General features: G+C 48.8%; 1 protein-coding gene across 1 annotated transcript; it reads left to right on the plus strand.

The window, feature by feature from the left end:
• Window positions 1-7,259: 7,259 nt before the first annotated feature.
• Cela3b (chymotrypsin like elastase 3B) lies at window positions 7,260-15,418 on the plus strand. The gene is made up of 8 exons (XM_027398995.2): window positions 7,260-7,299; window positions 8,780-8,865; window positions 11,217-11,314; window positions 11,433-11,567; window positions 12,553-12,689; window positions 12,997-13,139; window positions 14,405-14,557; window positions 15,401-15,418. Exons 1-8 carry the CDS (start codon window positions 7,260-7,262, stop codon window positions 15,416-15,418), a joined length of 810 nt encoding a protein of 269 aa, XP_027254796.1.
• Window positions 15,419-15,971: the final 553 nt, after the last annotated feature.

A 15,971-nucleotide genomic window follows, 5' to 3' on the forward strand; every position in this document is an offset into this window, starting at 1 on the left:
AAGAGAATTTATCTCAGCTCATAGGTTACAGTTCATCACTAATACAAGCCAAGGCAGGAACTTGAAGCAGAAGCCATGGAGAAAAATATTTCTTGCTCAGTTATGTTTACCTAGCTCTGTTTTGAGATATTTTATTTTTATTTTATGTGTATGAGTGTTTTGGCTGAATGTATGTAAGTGTACTATGTGTATGAAGTGTCCTCAGAGGCCAGAAGGCGGTGTCAGATTCTCTGGAACTGGAGTTATAGATGGTTGTGAGCTGATATGTGGGTGTGGGAAACTGAACCTGGGTCATCTACAAGAGCAACAAGAACTTTTTTTTAAATTTATTTATTATTTATTTAAATTTATTTATTATTTATTATGTATACAACATTCTGCTTCCATGTATATCTGCACACCAGAAGAAGTCACCAATTCTAATAACGGTTGGTTGTGAGCCACCATGTGGTTGCTGGGAATTGAACTCAGGACCTCTGGAAGAGCAGTCAGAGCTCTTAACCTCTGAGCCATCTCTCCAGCCCAACAAGAACTTTTAATAGCTGAACCATCTCTCTAACTGATTGCTAGGCCTTTAGCTTTCTTTCTTTCTTCTTTTTATTTATTTATTTATTTAATTTTGGTTTTTATAGACAGGGTTTCTCTGGCTGTCCTGGAACTTACTTTGTAGACCAGGTTGGCCTCAAACTCACAAAGATCCACCTGCCTCTGCCTCCTGAGTGCTGGGATTAAAGGTAGGTGTTCACCATCACCACCTGGCTAGCTAGCTTTCCTATAAAGCCCAGGACCAGCTTCCCAGGGAATAATATCACTCACAGTGGGCCAGGCCCTCATAGATCAATTAACAATAACAACAGTCCCCTTCCGAGATGCCTACAGGCCATTCCCATTTAAGAAATTCCTATCTCAGGTGACAGTAGGCTGAGTCACAACTAACTACAGTCCCTAATACTGGTCTTTTCTGAGCACTCTGAGGGACAAATCTGTTTCTGGTCACTCTCCTTGACACAGCCACACCTTTTTACTCTGTTTGTCTCTGTGTCCCAGTATATTGGATGAGCCCTAAACCTAAGGAGCTCACCCAATTCCATTTCCAAATTAGAGTACATCTGAAGGCTCTGGGGTACTCATGCTTGGATGTTAATTGACCCCTAAAGTAGATGTTGGGAACATGGAACTTTGGATTTTTACACAATTGTGTGTGTGTGTGTGTGTGTGTGTGTGTGTGTGTGTGTCAGAGGGGGGTATGCACTGCACATGTTTGCAGGTCAGAGACCAACTCCCAGGAGTCAGTTCTCTCCTTCTGCCATGTGGACTTAAGTGTGAACTGGGGTCTGAGGCTTGGCAATAAGCCATTTTTCCAGCCCAGGAGGCAGAGCTTTGAAGCTGTGAGGTTGGCCAGGGGAGTCTTTGGATCACTGAGGGTGTGTTAAAGGAGAAGACTGTAGGACCCCCATCTCTTCCTTCTCTTGTTGCGTCTTGGCTATGAGTCAGTGCTTCTGCCTCACGGCACATTCCAGCCATGATCCGTGATGTCTTTCGCCACACCCTCCAGACACAGACAGTGATCAGCAGACCATGAATTGATGGTGCTAAACCTTTGACATATTTTTCCTCCTCCCCCTCCTCTTCCTTTTTAAAAATTTTATTATTATTTTCTGAGACAGGGTCGTATGTGGCCCAGACTGGCCTCAAATTCATCTTGTAGCTGAGAAGGATCTTCCTTCTTCTGCTTTTCAGGTGTGGGGTTACAGGTGTGAGCTGTCACACACAGTTACATAACATGGTGGTAGGATCAGCCCCCCCAAGCATGCTGAGCAAGCATGCTGAGCAAGCACTCAACCAATGGAGCCTTGCCCCAGCCCTGTTTCTAAGTTTCATCACCTCAGTTGGGCTATGTCACTACCCAACAAGCCCCATGGCTTCTAGCTTGGGACAAGGGTTAGGACTTCAGCAAGGAATTCTGAGGCACAGAACTTGACCCCACAGCAAGTGCTTTACTGGTGAGGACACCCCTGGGGCTGAAAGGGCATGAGACAAGCAGACAATATCAGGGAGTGTGGGGACCAGAGGAAGCCCTGAATGTGTGAAGTCCTGAATGAGTATGTGTTGTTGACATGAACCAGCCACGTCAAAGGACCCTAGCCTGAGACCCATGGGAAAACGACAAAGCTTTCCCTTCTGGTCTGAGCATGGATATTTGGTAGTTTGTGCGGAAAATGTCTACCTAGCTTCCGCCTCCCGCCCCCGCCCTCACCCTGGAAGTTTACCGACTAACTGCCTCCCCTACAGAGATTGCTAACTAAACCTGTCTTCTTGATACAGTTGTAACCATAAAGCCTGCCTCCTTGTTTATCTGTGTGTAATGACGCCACCCTGGGGGTTGAGAAGCTCCCCAACATCTTTCTTTCTTCCCAGCACCACCCGGGTGACCAGAAGCACCCTGGCACCTATCACGAGCCTAGCAAACATCTGTGGAGTGTGCACTTGCTGAAAGAGCTTGAGTGGACCTCCACCTCCATCCTACCAGGCCTCCAGAAGGCATGGAATCAACTATGGAAAAAGGCTGTGTCCATTGCCCAACAAACCCTTCTGGTTCCCACTGAGGCAAGGCCTTCCTTGGGACAAGGGCCACCTGTGCAACTCCCAGCTCTAGAAGCCACAGATGCTGTTTGCTCAATCCTAGGTGTCCTTAGCCCCGCCCCCCAAGGCTGGCTGCCCTTCTGGGAGGGGTGGGACTGGTAGCTGGAGAACTAAGAGCAATAAAACACCAGCAGTTTCCTGGCATAAAACTCCCAAATATGTGACTCACACTGAGCACAGCACAGTAATGCTCTGAGGAACCCTACAGGAAAACATCATTTGAATTTTTCCTATTTCTCAATCCCACTGGAGCTTTCTTTTCTTTCTCCAGACAGTTTCACTAAGTAGCCTGGGTTGGGTAGGAGTGCATATAAACCAGGCTGGCCTTGAACTCACAGAGTCACCTGTCTCTTGCCTTCCGAGTGCTGGTATGAAAGGTGTATTCTACCCATTTCAGACCATCAGAACTTTCAAAAACAAACTAGTTTTTTCTTTCTTTCTTTCTTTCTTTGCAGATGCACTTAAAAAAAAAAAAAAGCTTATTTAGTGGGTGGTGTAGGCACATGTGCCATAGCGCCCATGTGAAAATCAGAGGACAACTCTTGGGAGTTTGTCTCCTTCCTCCATGTGGGTGCCAGGGATTGAACTCGGGTCATCAGGTTTGGCAGCTAGTACTTTTATCAGCTGAGCTATCTTGACAGCCCCTGTCTGTGGTGGTTTGAATAAGAATGGCCCCCATAGGCTAATATATTTGAATGCTTAGTCAGCAGGGAGTTTAATTGCTTGATAGGATTAGAAGGATTGGGAGATTGGCCTTGTTGGAGGAGTGGGCTGAGGTCTCATGCCAGATGCAGTCTCCCTCACTCTGCTTGAGGATCAGGATCCCAGCGACTTTTCCAGCATACCTGCTGCCCTGCTTCCTGACATGATGATAACAGACTCAGCCTTTGAAACTTTAAGCAAGCCCCCTATCTCTGGCACAGCCATGCTTCCTGACACCATCCTCACATTGACACCAGCTTTGCTGGGACACACAGGACCTCCACAGGTTCTTTATGAACGACAGGGTCAAGGGCACTTTCAGAGGAGGGCAAGAAGGGACTGAAGGGTCCTTTAGCCTTGTTGATTCGTTTTTCCTCTTTGGAAAATACTTTTGAACAGTGTTTGTGTGCTGGGTTCTGTCCATCTCGGTGTGGAGGATTTGGAGAGGAACACAGGACACTTCCAGCCCTCTTGGACCTTCCTATTCAGTGAGAACTAGAAGCAATGTGCCCCTGCCCCCTAGATTCCCTGATTGTCCTTCCTTCCCCAGACCTGCCCGGGTTATTTGTTTGTTTGTTTTTGTTTTTGAATTGTTTTTAAATCAGATCGGAACTTTCTATGTAGCTGAAGATGACCTTGAACTACCATAAAATGCTGGGGATTGAACCCAGGCCTTCATGCTTGCTAGAGAAGATACTCAGCAAGTGTTCTAGTTAAATTATATCTTCAGCTCTCTCCTCTTCTTGACCCCCTCCAAACACAGGCCTCATATAATATCTTAGGCTGACCTGGGACTCACTATGTTGTAGTTCTAAGGCATTCTCAAACTCATGGCAGTTCTCCTGCCTCACCATCCCCAGTGCTGGAATCACAAACATGCAAGGTCAAACCCAGCCCCAAATCCTGGTTCCTAGGTCACTCCCCTACACCCAGCCCACCAATCCCACTTAAGCCATGGCTTACTTTTCTTCAGCCTAAGGTCTGGCACAGATGGTACTCCTCCATTCTCCTTGGGCAACTCCCTCTTCGATGCTTTGGGGAATCCACCTCAAGGACTCCTACTACTGCTACACCAGGATCTCTGAGATTTATCAATAGCACAGCTAACTGTATCTTTCCTAAGGCTTTGAAAAGAATACCCACTTGGCCCTAGTGGGAATGAACAATTGACCTCAGGGAGGCCACCTCTGAAGACCCACTGCCCTGGAGCCACATGCCCAGGAACATTGCTCAAGGCCGGGTGGATAAGGGCCAGGGAGCCTTCTGTGTGAACTCCGGGGAGGGTTTCAACTCTTGCTGTGTCCTTGAGCTAGCTTCTATCTGGCTAGGAACACATGGGGAACTTGACTGAGTCCTAGCTTTTTCCTGGGCTCTGTCCCATCTGCAGATAGCTGGGTTGGACAGAGAGGTCTGTTTCCAGCCCTCTGCCATAAGACCCTACCTCCTCCCTGTATCTCTTCTGGGCTCCTCCCTCCTCCCTCCTTCTCCAGTGCAGAGTCTGGGGAAAGGCTCTGATCATCCAAGCTGAGCAAATATGTCCAGGCCCACAGGAAGTAGGGAGAGCACAGCTATTTTTATCCTACTTTGAAGGATTTTCACAGCTGTTTCTGTTGTGTACACAAACTGATCAACGGCCCAGGCTACGGAAGTATCAGGCATCACTGGGGGCATGATAAAAGGCAGGCATCTGTAACGTAAAGAAAACCCTCCTGGCCACACAGGAGACCTTCTCCCATCGAGGGTCCACTTAGAGCAGCTAAGTGTTGCCCTTCCTTGGCTTCCATTTATAGGAGCGGAGGAAGACTTCAGACATGCTGAGCCTGAACACATGCTCAGGAGGGGTGAGGAGGGATCATGAGGACTTACTTTATTCACACATGTCATGGAACCCTTATAGAATTCTGGCCCTAAACCAGGTGGTGGTGGCACATGCTTTTAATCCCAGCACTTGGGAGGTAGAGGCAGGTAGAGCTCTGTGAGTTCAAGGCCAGCCTGGTCTACAGAGTTAGTTCTAGGACAGCCAGGGTTATATAGAGAAATCTGGTTGTGAAAAACAAAAAACAAGCAAAAAAAAAAAAAATGCTGGCCCTGTGCTGGTTTGTGGCTTGGTGGTAGCCCTGTGGCTTCACATTCATGAGGCTCTGAATTCTGTCCCCACTAAGGGGAGGAGGGCTGGCTTCAAAGAGAAAAATGGCTGGGGAGATGGTTACATAGAGAAGGCCGTTTGAGGCATGTGCATGAAAGCCAGGAAGCCCTGGTGGCCTGCCTGTAACCCCAGCACTCAGAAGGTAGAGAAAGGGGTCTAAACCAGCCAATCACAAGCCCTGGGTTTGGCAAGAGCCCTGCCTCTGTAGATGAAGGGCAGATTGCTGGAGGAAGATGGCGGGCAGCAATCTCTCCAGCTTCTTTGGCGGCATCCTCACCCTGCTTCTGTTTTCTAAAGATTTTCATTACATTTTTGTTGCATATGTGGGGGATGGTAGGGGTGGCTGCATGTCCCGCTGCACGTGTGTGGAGGTCAGAGGACAACTTGCTGAAGTTGGGTCTCTCCTACCTTGTGGGGTCCTGCTTATCAACTCGGGTTGTCTGACTTGTTGGACACCTTTAACAGCTGAGACGTCTTACCAACCCAACCCTCTGCTACCTCTTGTGTCCTCCTCCTCCTCGTCATCCTTATATTTCTTCCTTCCCCTCCTTCCACCCCCTCACCCCTTCTTTCTTGTCTCCTCTTCCTCCTTCCTCCTCTTCCTCACAAGGATGAAAGGCCTCCTCTAGGTTGCGCCTCCAGCCCTCTTTCAGTTTTGCTTTGAGACAGGGGCTTGCTAGGCAGCCCTAGTTGATCTCCAACTCATAATCCTCCTGCCTCAGCCTCAGAGCAGCTGGAGTTCTAGACCGCGATGTCTCACGCAGCTCCACTTTGACTGTAAGCTCTGGCTGCCCTGGCACTCCTAGTCTTGGGCAAGCTAAGTTCTTCCCCTCCACCCAGGGCTAGCTTCAGGATTCAGTCGCAAATTGCCTCCTTAGTCAAAATGTCATTTTGTCCCAACTCCCAGGCAAATGAATTATTTCTTCCCTTCCCAAACACCCATGTTTCATTTTCCTACAGTACCCACTCTCACTAGTGGAAACAGTTTCTTACAATTTTTGTGGGTTCATCTTTGTGTCACCCCTAGACAGGCTCTGGGCAGGTTGGGACCATTGCTGTTTGTGCTCACAGCCCTAGAAAGCACCTAATATACTAGAGAAAGTAGTCAAAATACAGTCTTTTTTTTTTTTTTCCTTTTTCTTTTTTTTTTTTTCCGAGACAAGATTTCTCTGCGTAACCACTCTGACTATCCTGTAACTCACTTTGTAGACCAGGCTGGCCTCGAATTCACAGAGATCCCGAGTGCTGGGATTAAGGTATGCATTAAGGAATCACCACTGCCCAGCAAAAACAAAAACAAAAAACAAAAAAACAAAAAACAAAAAAACAAAAAACAAAACAAACAAACAACCCCCCCATGTTTTATTGAGGTAGTTATGAATGTTAATCCCATGTTAGAGACCAGAAATCTCAGACTCACAGTAGTTAAACCAAGCATTCAGAGTTATAAAGCCAGGATCTGAACACAGGCCTGCTCTGGTCTTCCCTGGCAGAGGCTGGCCTCTCTGATAGAATCCATTTGCCTGTCCCTGTCTTATCAGCTGGTTGTTCAATGCCACCTGTGCAGTCACAGGTTGGAGGAAGCCTGGGGTCCTTCCCTCAGCTCCTATTCCTTAATCTGTAGTGGTTGGCATGTGGCCTTGGGCTCTGAAAAAGCTGGTGTTCTGCCACGTGTTGTGGGAGTGGGACCTGGCCTGGCCCCCTCCACCTGCCTCCTGCACTATATTAGAGCCCTGGTGCCACCTTCTTTCTCATCCCAAAGCTCACCATGCTCCGGTTGCTGAGTTCCCTTCTGCTTGTGGCCCTTGGTAAGCCCCCAGCTTGTGCCATGTCTCCACGCTGCATCAACTTAGGAGCCCTTGAAGAATGACCCTCACTCTACTCCCCCTGGGTGACATCCCATACTTGCTTCTACAGGAAAGGGTCTCAACATAACTGGGACATGGCCTTAGGGACTTCAGTTTGGTTCTGGGACAGGGGTTGGAGGGGATAAGCTACGGATGAACCAGGTTGGAAAAAAGACTGGGAGCCCAGAGGGGAAGACTCCTTGAAGGAACAATGGACAGCCTCCTGGTTTAAGGTCTGGGCTCTGTGGTTTGATGGCTTGATCTGGAATTTTTATTCTTCTGTTAAACAACCCGCAGAACTTCCCTTGTCCGACCATAATGGTGATGGTCGGCGCTGACTTGAGTGCTTGCTATATGTCAGGTAGGATGCAAAGGATTTTCCTTCTTATAGGACCTCATGTAACTCATCACAGTGTGGAGCCGGTGGGGAGATTGAGCTTTGGAGGAGTAAAGTAGCTCATCCTGAGAAAGTGGCCAAGTTGTGCTTTGTACCCAGGAAGCCTGGGTCACCTCAGCTCTACATCAACAGCTGTCATCATTTCTCTCTCTCTCTCTCTCTCTCTCTCTCTCTCTCTCTCTCTCTCTCTTTATGAGAAAGTCTCATGTTATAGTTCAGCCAGTCTTTTCTTGAATTCCTGGCAATCCTCCTGTCTCTGTCTCAGTCTCTCAAGTACAAGGATTATAGACATGAGCCAGCATACCACTTTTAGCTGGGGCTTTTTACTTTTTTTTAATTACATTAATTATTTATTGGGGAGTACGTGTATGTTATGGAGCTCATGTGGAGCCCGAGGACAACACATAGGAATCAGTTTTCTTTGGTGGGGGAAATCCCAGGAATCAACCTTGGGTCATTAGCCTCGGTGGTAAGTACATTTCCTCACTGAGCTAACTTGCCAGCCCCATTTCTGTTTTTTTGGGGTGAGGACACTCCGTTAACCCTGGCTGACCTCAAACCTGTGGCTGATCCTTTGGACTCAGATTCTCAAGGCTGGCTGGGATCACATCCAGTACATGGAGCCTTTTAGCTCTTGAGTTGGAGGGCTCCCTGGGTACCAGGCACGATTTCTAAGTCTTTAGTCCTTGACCTAAAGGAAGCCCTGCTCTCTCCCAATTCTGGGAAGCCCTGATGTAGTCTAAGTGTATGAATGCTGGTTCATACATAGCTACTGAAGTCTAGAGAGGGGAAGGGTTCATCTGAAGTCACAGAGCCCGTTCCTTCTTTTTCTCCTCTTCCTTTTTCTTTTTTAGACAGGTACTCTATATAGCCCTGGTTGGCCTGGAATTCACTATGTAGATCAGGCTGGCCTCAAACTCACAGAATTCCACTTGCCTCTGCCTCCCAAGTGCGGGGATTAAAGGTGTGCACCACCACACTTGACTCCCCTCTTTCCTTCTGAGGACACTTGTGGCTGACTGGCTTCTCTCTTGTCCCCTCTAGCCTCAGGCTGTGGCCAGCGTGCCTACAACCCCTCCAGCCGTGTTGTCAATGGTGAAGATGCTGTTCCTTACAGCTGGCCCTGGCAGGTAAGAGCGCTACCAGCTGCCCTCACTTCCACTGTGGGTTCTGATGACCTGGCAGCCAGCCTTGAACCCACCGCTTCCTCTTCATGCCCCACTTTGGCTTCAAACGGCCCGAAATGCTTGGACAACGGCATTTGTGACCACTCCATCTGTAATCTCGGCTGGGACAGCTGCAATTTGAAAGTGGAATCTGGGGAAAGGGTGATGTTTAAGGGGTTGGTTCACTAACAGTGGAATTGTGGGGGCTGTATTTAGCAGGGAGATTTTGTTTCTAAACTCTCTGAATTCTACAAAGGGGCCAAAGTTCTGAGAGCTGTAAAAGGGTTAGGAAGTTCGTAGAGGTCCATAGAAGAGCTTAGAGGCCTAGACTCCCCGTCGAACAATAGACACAAGCCACATGCGGCTATTGAAGTTTAATATAAATTAAGGCAGACATAGTGGTTACATGCCTGTAATTCTAGCACTCACTAGAGGCAGAATGATCAGGCATTCGAGGCCAGTCTCAGTTACATAGCAAGTTTGAGGCCAGCCTGGGCTTTATGAGGCTGTATCTCAAAAACCAAACCAGGGCCTGGAGAGAGAGCTCAGTGGTGAAGAGTGCTTGCTGATGTTTCAAAGGACCTGAGTTGAATTCCTAGTTAGGTAGCTTACAACTGCCTGTAACACCATCTCTAGGGGACCCAACACCTTCGAGCCTCTCAAGGTACCAGAACACACATGGCATACACCATACAGAGATACACACGTGCACATAAGTAAACTTTTTTTAAAACCCACACAATTAATACAAATTAGACAACTAAAATATCTAGTCCCTCAGTGAAGGCAGGGTTTAAATGAGTCCACCCTACCCAAGATAAATGATAACTAGGTATTCATTTGGGAAGCACTTACACAGGAAACAGTAAATAACCGCCACGGTCTCCCTGCAGAGGATGCAGTCTCTGCCCTTCCCCATGCTCTCTACAACCCAAGAGAGCACGAGCCAGCCCCTCCTCTATCTTGTAATGGGTCACATCTGAACCTGAAGCCCTGTCCAAAGGGTGTGGCCACCACCACAAGTTCACCAGCAAGGCAAGATGCCACTACAGCTCAGTGCCCCCTCATTTCCAGTGCTCAACAGCCACACAAGGCTGAGGCCAGCACACTGATGAAGACAGAGAACATTTGTATTAGCCCTGTGGTGGTGCATGCTTTAATCTCATGCACTTGGAGGCAGAGGCAGGCGGACCTCTGTGAGTTCGAGGCCAGCCTACTCTACAGAGTGAATTCCAGGACAGCCAGGGCTATGCAGAGAAATCCTGTCTTGAAAACAAACAAAAACAAAACAAAAATAACATTTGCATCATCAAAGATAGTGAGAACAGAGAGGGTCACAGCTTATTCTGTGAAGGACCAGGACCTATAGGCTTTGCTGGCCACACGCTGGTGACAGCAGTGACTTACCATGGCCGTCACAGTGTGAAAACCTCACAGATAGCATACAAATAACAAGTGTGAGGAGGAGACAGGAATCTTCATGTTTAGATCAGACCTAAGCAGGTCAGGCTCCTGGGTCACAGTCAGTTCCTTTTTGGTTAAGGAGGTTTTGTTGTTCTTTGTTTTTGATACAGGGTTTCCTGTAGCCCAGGCTGTCCTCAAACTCAATATACAGCCAAGGCTCTCTGTTTCCAGTTCCTGAGTGGTGGGGTTATAGGCATGTGCCACCATACCCCACTTATGTAGGCCTGGGGATGGAACTTCAAGCATGCTAGGCAAGGACTCTACACATGGCAAGCACTCGACTTCTCCAGCCACACCTCTTTTATGTATTTTTTTGGAGACAGTCTTACATAACCTTAGCTAGTCTCCAACTTCTGGTCCTTCTGCCACTACTTCCCAGAGGCTGGAATGACAGGTATAGACCACCACCCCCAGTTGTAGAGGGAGCTTTTGCAAGTCAGAAAGTATAAGGAAGAGGGGGGCACAGGACTCAAGGTGAAGCACATTCCTGCAGGCCCAAGAGGCCTTGAAAGAGCTAAGGTTCAGGAGAACGGGAGACCTGATGGGGCAGAGGGTCTTGGGAACCCTCAGGAGCCACATGTTTTGTGGATTCCCCAGAGGGCAAAGAGTGTTGTGGACCCCCAGAGACATCATAAAGCCTGTGGTGGGGAGGCTTTGGCAAATCAAAATGTGATTCTAATGGAAAAGGGACTGATTCCCATGAGGAGTTGCATAGGTTGTGCATTACGTATTTCAGAGGGTACCATCTTTTTTTCCCCGAGTTGTACAGTGCACAACCTACAAAACCACTGGTATTGGGTCCCAGGGTATTGGGTACAGGCCACTCAAGCTCCTTCCTTCTTGGCCTCCAGGTCTCCCTTCAGTATGAGAAGGACGGGAGCTTCCACCACACCTGTGGTGGCACCCTTATTGCTCCTGACTGGGTTATGACTGCAGGTCACTGCATCTCGTGAGTTCTACCCCCTGTCTCTGCCCCAGCCACTATCCCTGCATGAGTCCCAGGCAGCTGGGACAATAGGAGAGGGGGTGAGGTTGGCTATAGGCTCAAATCGACCTCTACTCTGCAGGAGTTCTTTAACCTACCAAGTGGTACTGGGCGAGTACGATCGGGCCGTGAAAGAGGGTCCAGAGCAGGTGATCCCCATCAACGCTGAAGACCTCTTTGTGCACCCCAAGTGGAACCCCAAGTGTGTGAGCTGTGGGTGAGTGAAGTCTCTGGTCTGGAGTTGGGGGTTCTAGTACACAAGCCATCAAGCAAACTGAGAGATCACTCCCGGAGACAGCGGCTGAGGCCCAGGTGGCACACCCTGTGGGTAGCTGCAACGGCAATAACAAAGGAGTGGTGGGTGAAGATGCTAGCCCACATCGGCTAGAACCCTAGAATGAGCAGAGAACTATGTCAGACTCCAGTGAAATGACTTGAGTGGCATCTGGGCAGTCAAGATGCCCACTGTGGTACCCTGGGGGGCAGCAGCATCCCCTGGGGACCTGTCAGAAATGTGGGCTCTCAGACATCAACCTTGACCACTGCACTGGGAAGCACCAGAGTAGGAAGGCAACTGTGTCCCTGAACCTTCCAGGTGATATAGCTGGACCACGAGGACCACAAATAACAAGGGTTAGCAAGGCTACAGTGGCCTGAGGCTTCCAAAAGCAGTCCCACCTTAACACTGAATTTGGATTTTGAAGCCAGGTGTGGTAGCATGCACCTTTAATCTGAAACAGGTGGCTGCCTGTGAATTATGGGCCAGTCCAGTCTACATAGGTTAGCCAGGGCTACCCCCTGTCTCAAAAACAAAGCAAAACAAAACAAAAGAGACTTAGGATGGGCTGGGGTGGCACATGTGTAAGCGCCTAGCATGTGTAAGACCCTGAGTTCAAACCCGAGCACCACAAAAATCAATCAATAAATGGATTTGGAATCCAAGGAGCAAAGTGGGTGCATGCTGTGAGTCCATTAGAAGAACCTGGTTTCAGCTGGGCGTTGGTGGCACACGCCTTTAATCCCAGCGCTCGGGAGGCAGAGACAGGAGGATCTCTGTGAGTTTGAGGCCAGCCTGGTCCCCAGAGCGAGTGCCAGGTCAGGCTCCAAAGCTACACAGAGAAACCCTGTCTCGAAAAACCAAAAAAAAAAAAAAAAGAAGAAGAAGAAGAACCTGGTCTTATGTGACTCCCATTTCCTCCCAGCAATGACATCGCCCTGGTCAAGCTCTCAAGAAGCGCCCAGCTAGGAGACACAGTCCAGGTTGCCTGCCTCCCTCCTGCTGGTGACATCCTCCCCAACGGAGCACCCTGCTACATTAGTGGCTGGGGCCGTCTTTCCAGTACGTGCTGACCCTTTTCCCTGACCACAGAGACAAGTGTCTGGGACAAGTGGGACAGAAGGCCACAGCAGGAACCATCTTGTACTGGCCGGCATTCCTCTCCAGCTTCCACTTTCTCCCTGATCCTCCCCAACACAAATATGTTCAGTGGGACATTTTGGGGGTATCCACTGTGTGCCCAGTACTAACAATGCCACAGGACACAGAGCAAGCAAGACCCCATAGTTCCTACCAGGCTAATGGTGCCTTTGAAGGCCCCCACTCTGCAACTCCCAAGTGTCTCAGGCAGTGTTCTTTGTCTCCCCAGCCAAAGGGCCTCTCCCTGACAAGCTGCAGCAGGCCCTGCTGCCCGTGGTGGACTATGCACACTGCTCCAAGTGGGACTGGTGGGGCTTCTCCGTGTCAAGGACTATGGTGTGTGCTGGCGGGGATATCCGGTCTGGCTGCAACGTGAGTAGGCTCACACCTGCCTGGATGGCATGTGCACGGGGCCCTGAAGTCCCTTCACCGTCTGCCCCCAGAAGCCTGGATTCTAGCCTAGCTACCACCTGGCTTAACTGGAGTCCCAGTTCCTCTCTGCTCCTTTTTGTCACTGTTTTTTTTTTTTTTTTTTTTTTTTTAAGACAGGGTCTCACAGTGTATCCTTGACTGACCCAAGTTCACTATGTAGACTAGGCTGGCCTCGAACTCACAGCAATTACCTGCCTCTACCTGCCTCTGCCAGTCATGCTTTTGTTGTTTTATTTTGTTTTTTGTTTTTTGGGACAGGGTTTCTCTGTGTAGCCCTGGCTGTCCTGGGACTCACTCTGAAGACCAGGCTGGCCTCGAATTCACAGAGATCCACCTGCCTTTGCTTCCCCAGTGCTAGGATTAAAGGTGTGTGCCCTCACTGCCTGGCCCAACCACTGTTTTGAGACTCTGGTATATCACAGGCTGGCATTCAAACTTACGATGTAGCCAAGAATGACCTTGAATTTCTGATCCTCTTATGTCTACCGTCCAGCTGATGCAGTAACAGAGATGGAACCCACAGCTCTGTCCACACTAAGCAAACGCTTTACCATTTGAGCTGCATTGCCACTCGATGTCAGTTGTGGCTTTGAAGTGATAATTAGACATTCAGGATGCTCTCATTGTGTATAACTGGCTGTGACAGCACATGCTTATCATCCCAACCTGGTATCCTAGCAATCTGGAGACTGAGGTAGTTTGCAAGTTCAAGATCAGCCTGGGCTACACAGTGTCTCCGACAATTAAAACCAAACCAAATCCCAAGACATTAAATGTGGTCAGATGGCGAGGGCACCGTCCTTGGAGAACTGCCTCCATGGGGTGCGGTGCTGATATATTTCATTGTCTCATTAACCCTTATGGCAGTGGTTCTCAGCCTTCCTAATGCCACGGCCCTTTAATACAGCGTGTCACGTTGTGGTGACCCCAGCCATAAAATTATTTTGCTGCTACTTCATAACTATAATTTTGCTACTATTATGAATTATAATGTAAAATATCTGGTATGTGACACCTGTGAAACAAACTGGTTGTGACCCACAGGTTGAGAAACACTGCCTTATGGTCTTGCAGACCCATGGTCCTTTGCAAACTGATGTCCAGAGAGGTGAAGTAGTAGGAAGGCTTCTTGATGTCACTGGAACTCAGAGCCCACTCCTTATCCTTCAGACATAGCTGAGCCGCCACCTTTCCCACCATTGCAGGGAGACTCTGGAGGACCCCTCAACTGTCCCACTGAGAATGGCACCTGGCAGGTCCATGGTGTGACCAGCTTCGTTTCTTCCTTGGGCTGCAACACCAAGAAGAAGCCCACGGTGTTCACCCGTGTCTCAGCCTTCAATGACTGGATCCAGGAGGTGAGGCAACAGAGGAACCAGAAGCCTGCCAGGGACTTTGAGGAGAATCTGCAGACTCTGAGGAACGCCTGAAGCTTGTGGGGGTCTGGGAGGGACCTTTGGGGACATCCTAGAGAGCCTGGGCATGCTTTATTTGGCTGCACTTCCAGAATCTAACAGGTTTTGAGACGTGTCCCCCTGGCCCAGGTCATTCCTAGTCTTGGAGGGCAGAGAGTTATATCAAACAATGAGCCACTTGGTGATAGACAGATGGGAAAATGGATGGTAGAAGGAAAAAGTGGTGAGAACAATGATGTCAGGGGTACTTGGGTTCAATGAGGGTGCAGAGCAGACCATCTGGACACAGGTGGCCCAAGACATGGCTGCTCTTCCTGATAGTGGTACTGGCTGTGATTTGTACATTCACTGTGCTAAAAACCTTAGTTAACAGCTCAATTAAGAACACCCATGAAGCTGGGCAGTGGTGGTGCACACCTTTGATCCCAGCACTTGGGAGGCAGAGGCAAGCAGATCTCAGTAAGTTCAAGGCCACCCTGGCCTACAAAGCCAGTTCTAGGACAGCCAGAACTGTTGTGCAGAGAAACCCTGACTCAAAAAGCAACAAACAGACAGACAAACAAACAAAAAAGGAGACCCATGAGGCAACTTCTACTATATTACCTGTCCTATGGAAATGAGGGAACTATGGCTCAGAATGATCAAGTCACTCTCCCAGGGACACAGAGCAAACAAGCGACAAGGCTAGGCCATTTCCACTTGAGCCCAGTTCCCTCCAGGCCCAAAATTTGCACTTTTAACTAAGTTATTCTTTCCTTGTCTAACCTTCTGCTTTTTTTTTTTCAGACCATAGCAAACAACTAGAACCAAGGCTTGGCTGTCAGTATTGACCCCAGATTCCCTAGAGAATAAAGACCTTTCTAAAAGTCCCAAGTTGACTCTGCCTTCATTGATGTAACACTTGCCCTCTGACCTGTCTATGAAATCTTAGGTCTGAAATGCAGAGATGAGGCCGGAACCAGCCCCCCAGTTGAAGATGAAAGAAGATTGACTCTTGGGGAACCGCTATGGGGTGACCAGCCATGCTAGGACATAGGACTTCTGGTACAGAAATAGAGGAACTTTCAGGAATCCCAGATAATTAGTCACTTAGTGGTCACACATAGGGCTGAGAGTATAGTCAGTGGCAGTAGGTAGAAACTGGAGGCTTTTCAATGCAGAAAATCTATAGAGAATCTGGTCCTGCCAAGAGTCATGGGAGAAAAGACTAAGTGTTTTCTGTCTGTTGAAGGGCCAAAGGAGGGGAGCTGTAGTCATTCATTCATTCAACAAACATTCATTCCTTGCTCCAGAGGAGGTCCCGTAGAGGGAGGAAGGCACGGTTCTAGCCTGAAGTGGCTCTTATCAGGGTCACTTG

This window comes from Cricetulus griseus, chromosome 2 (assembly GCF_003668045.3).
Source record: "Cricetulus griseus strain 17A/GY chromosome 2, alternate assembly CriGri-PICRH-1.0, whole genome shotgun sequence".
Taxonomy (NCBI): Eukaryota; Metazoa; Chordata; class Mammalia; order Rodentia; family Cricetidae; genus Cricetulus; species Cricetulus griseus.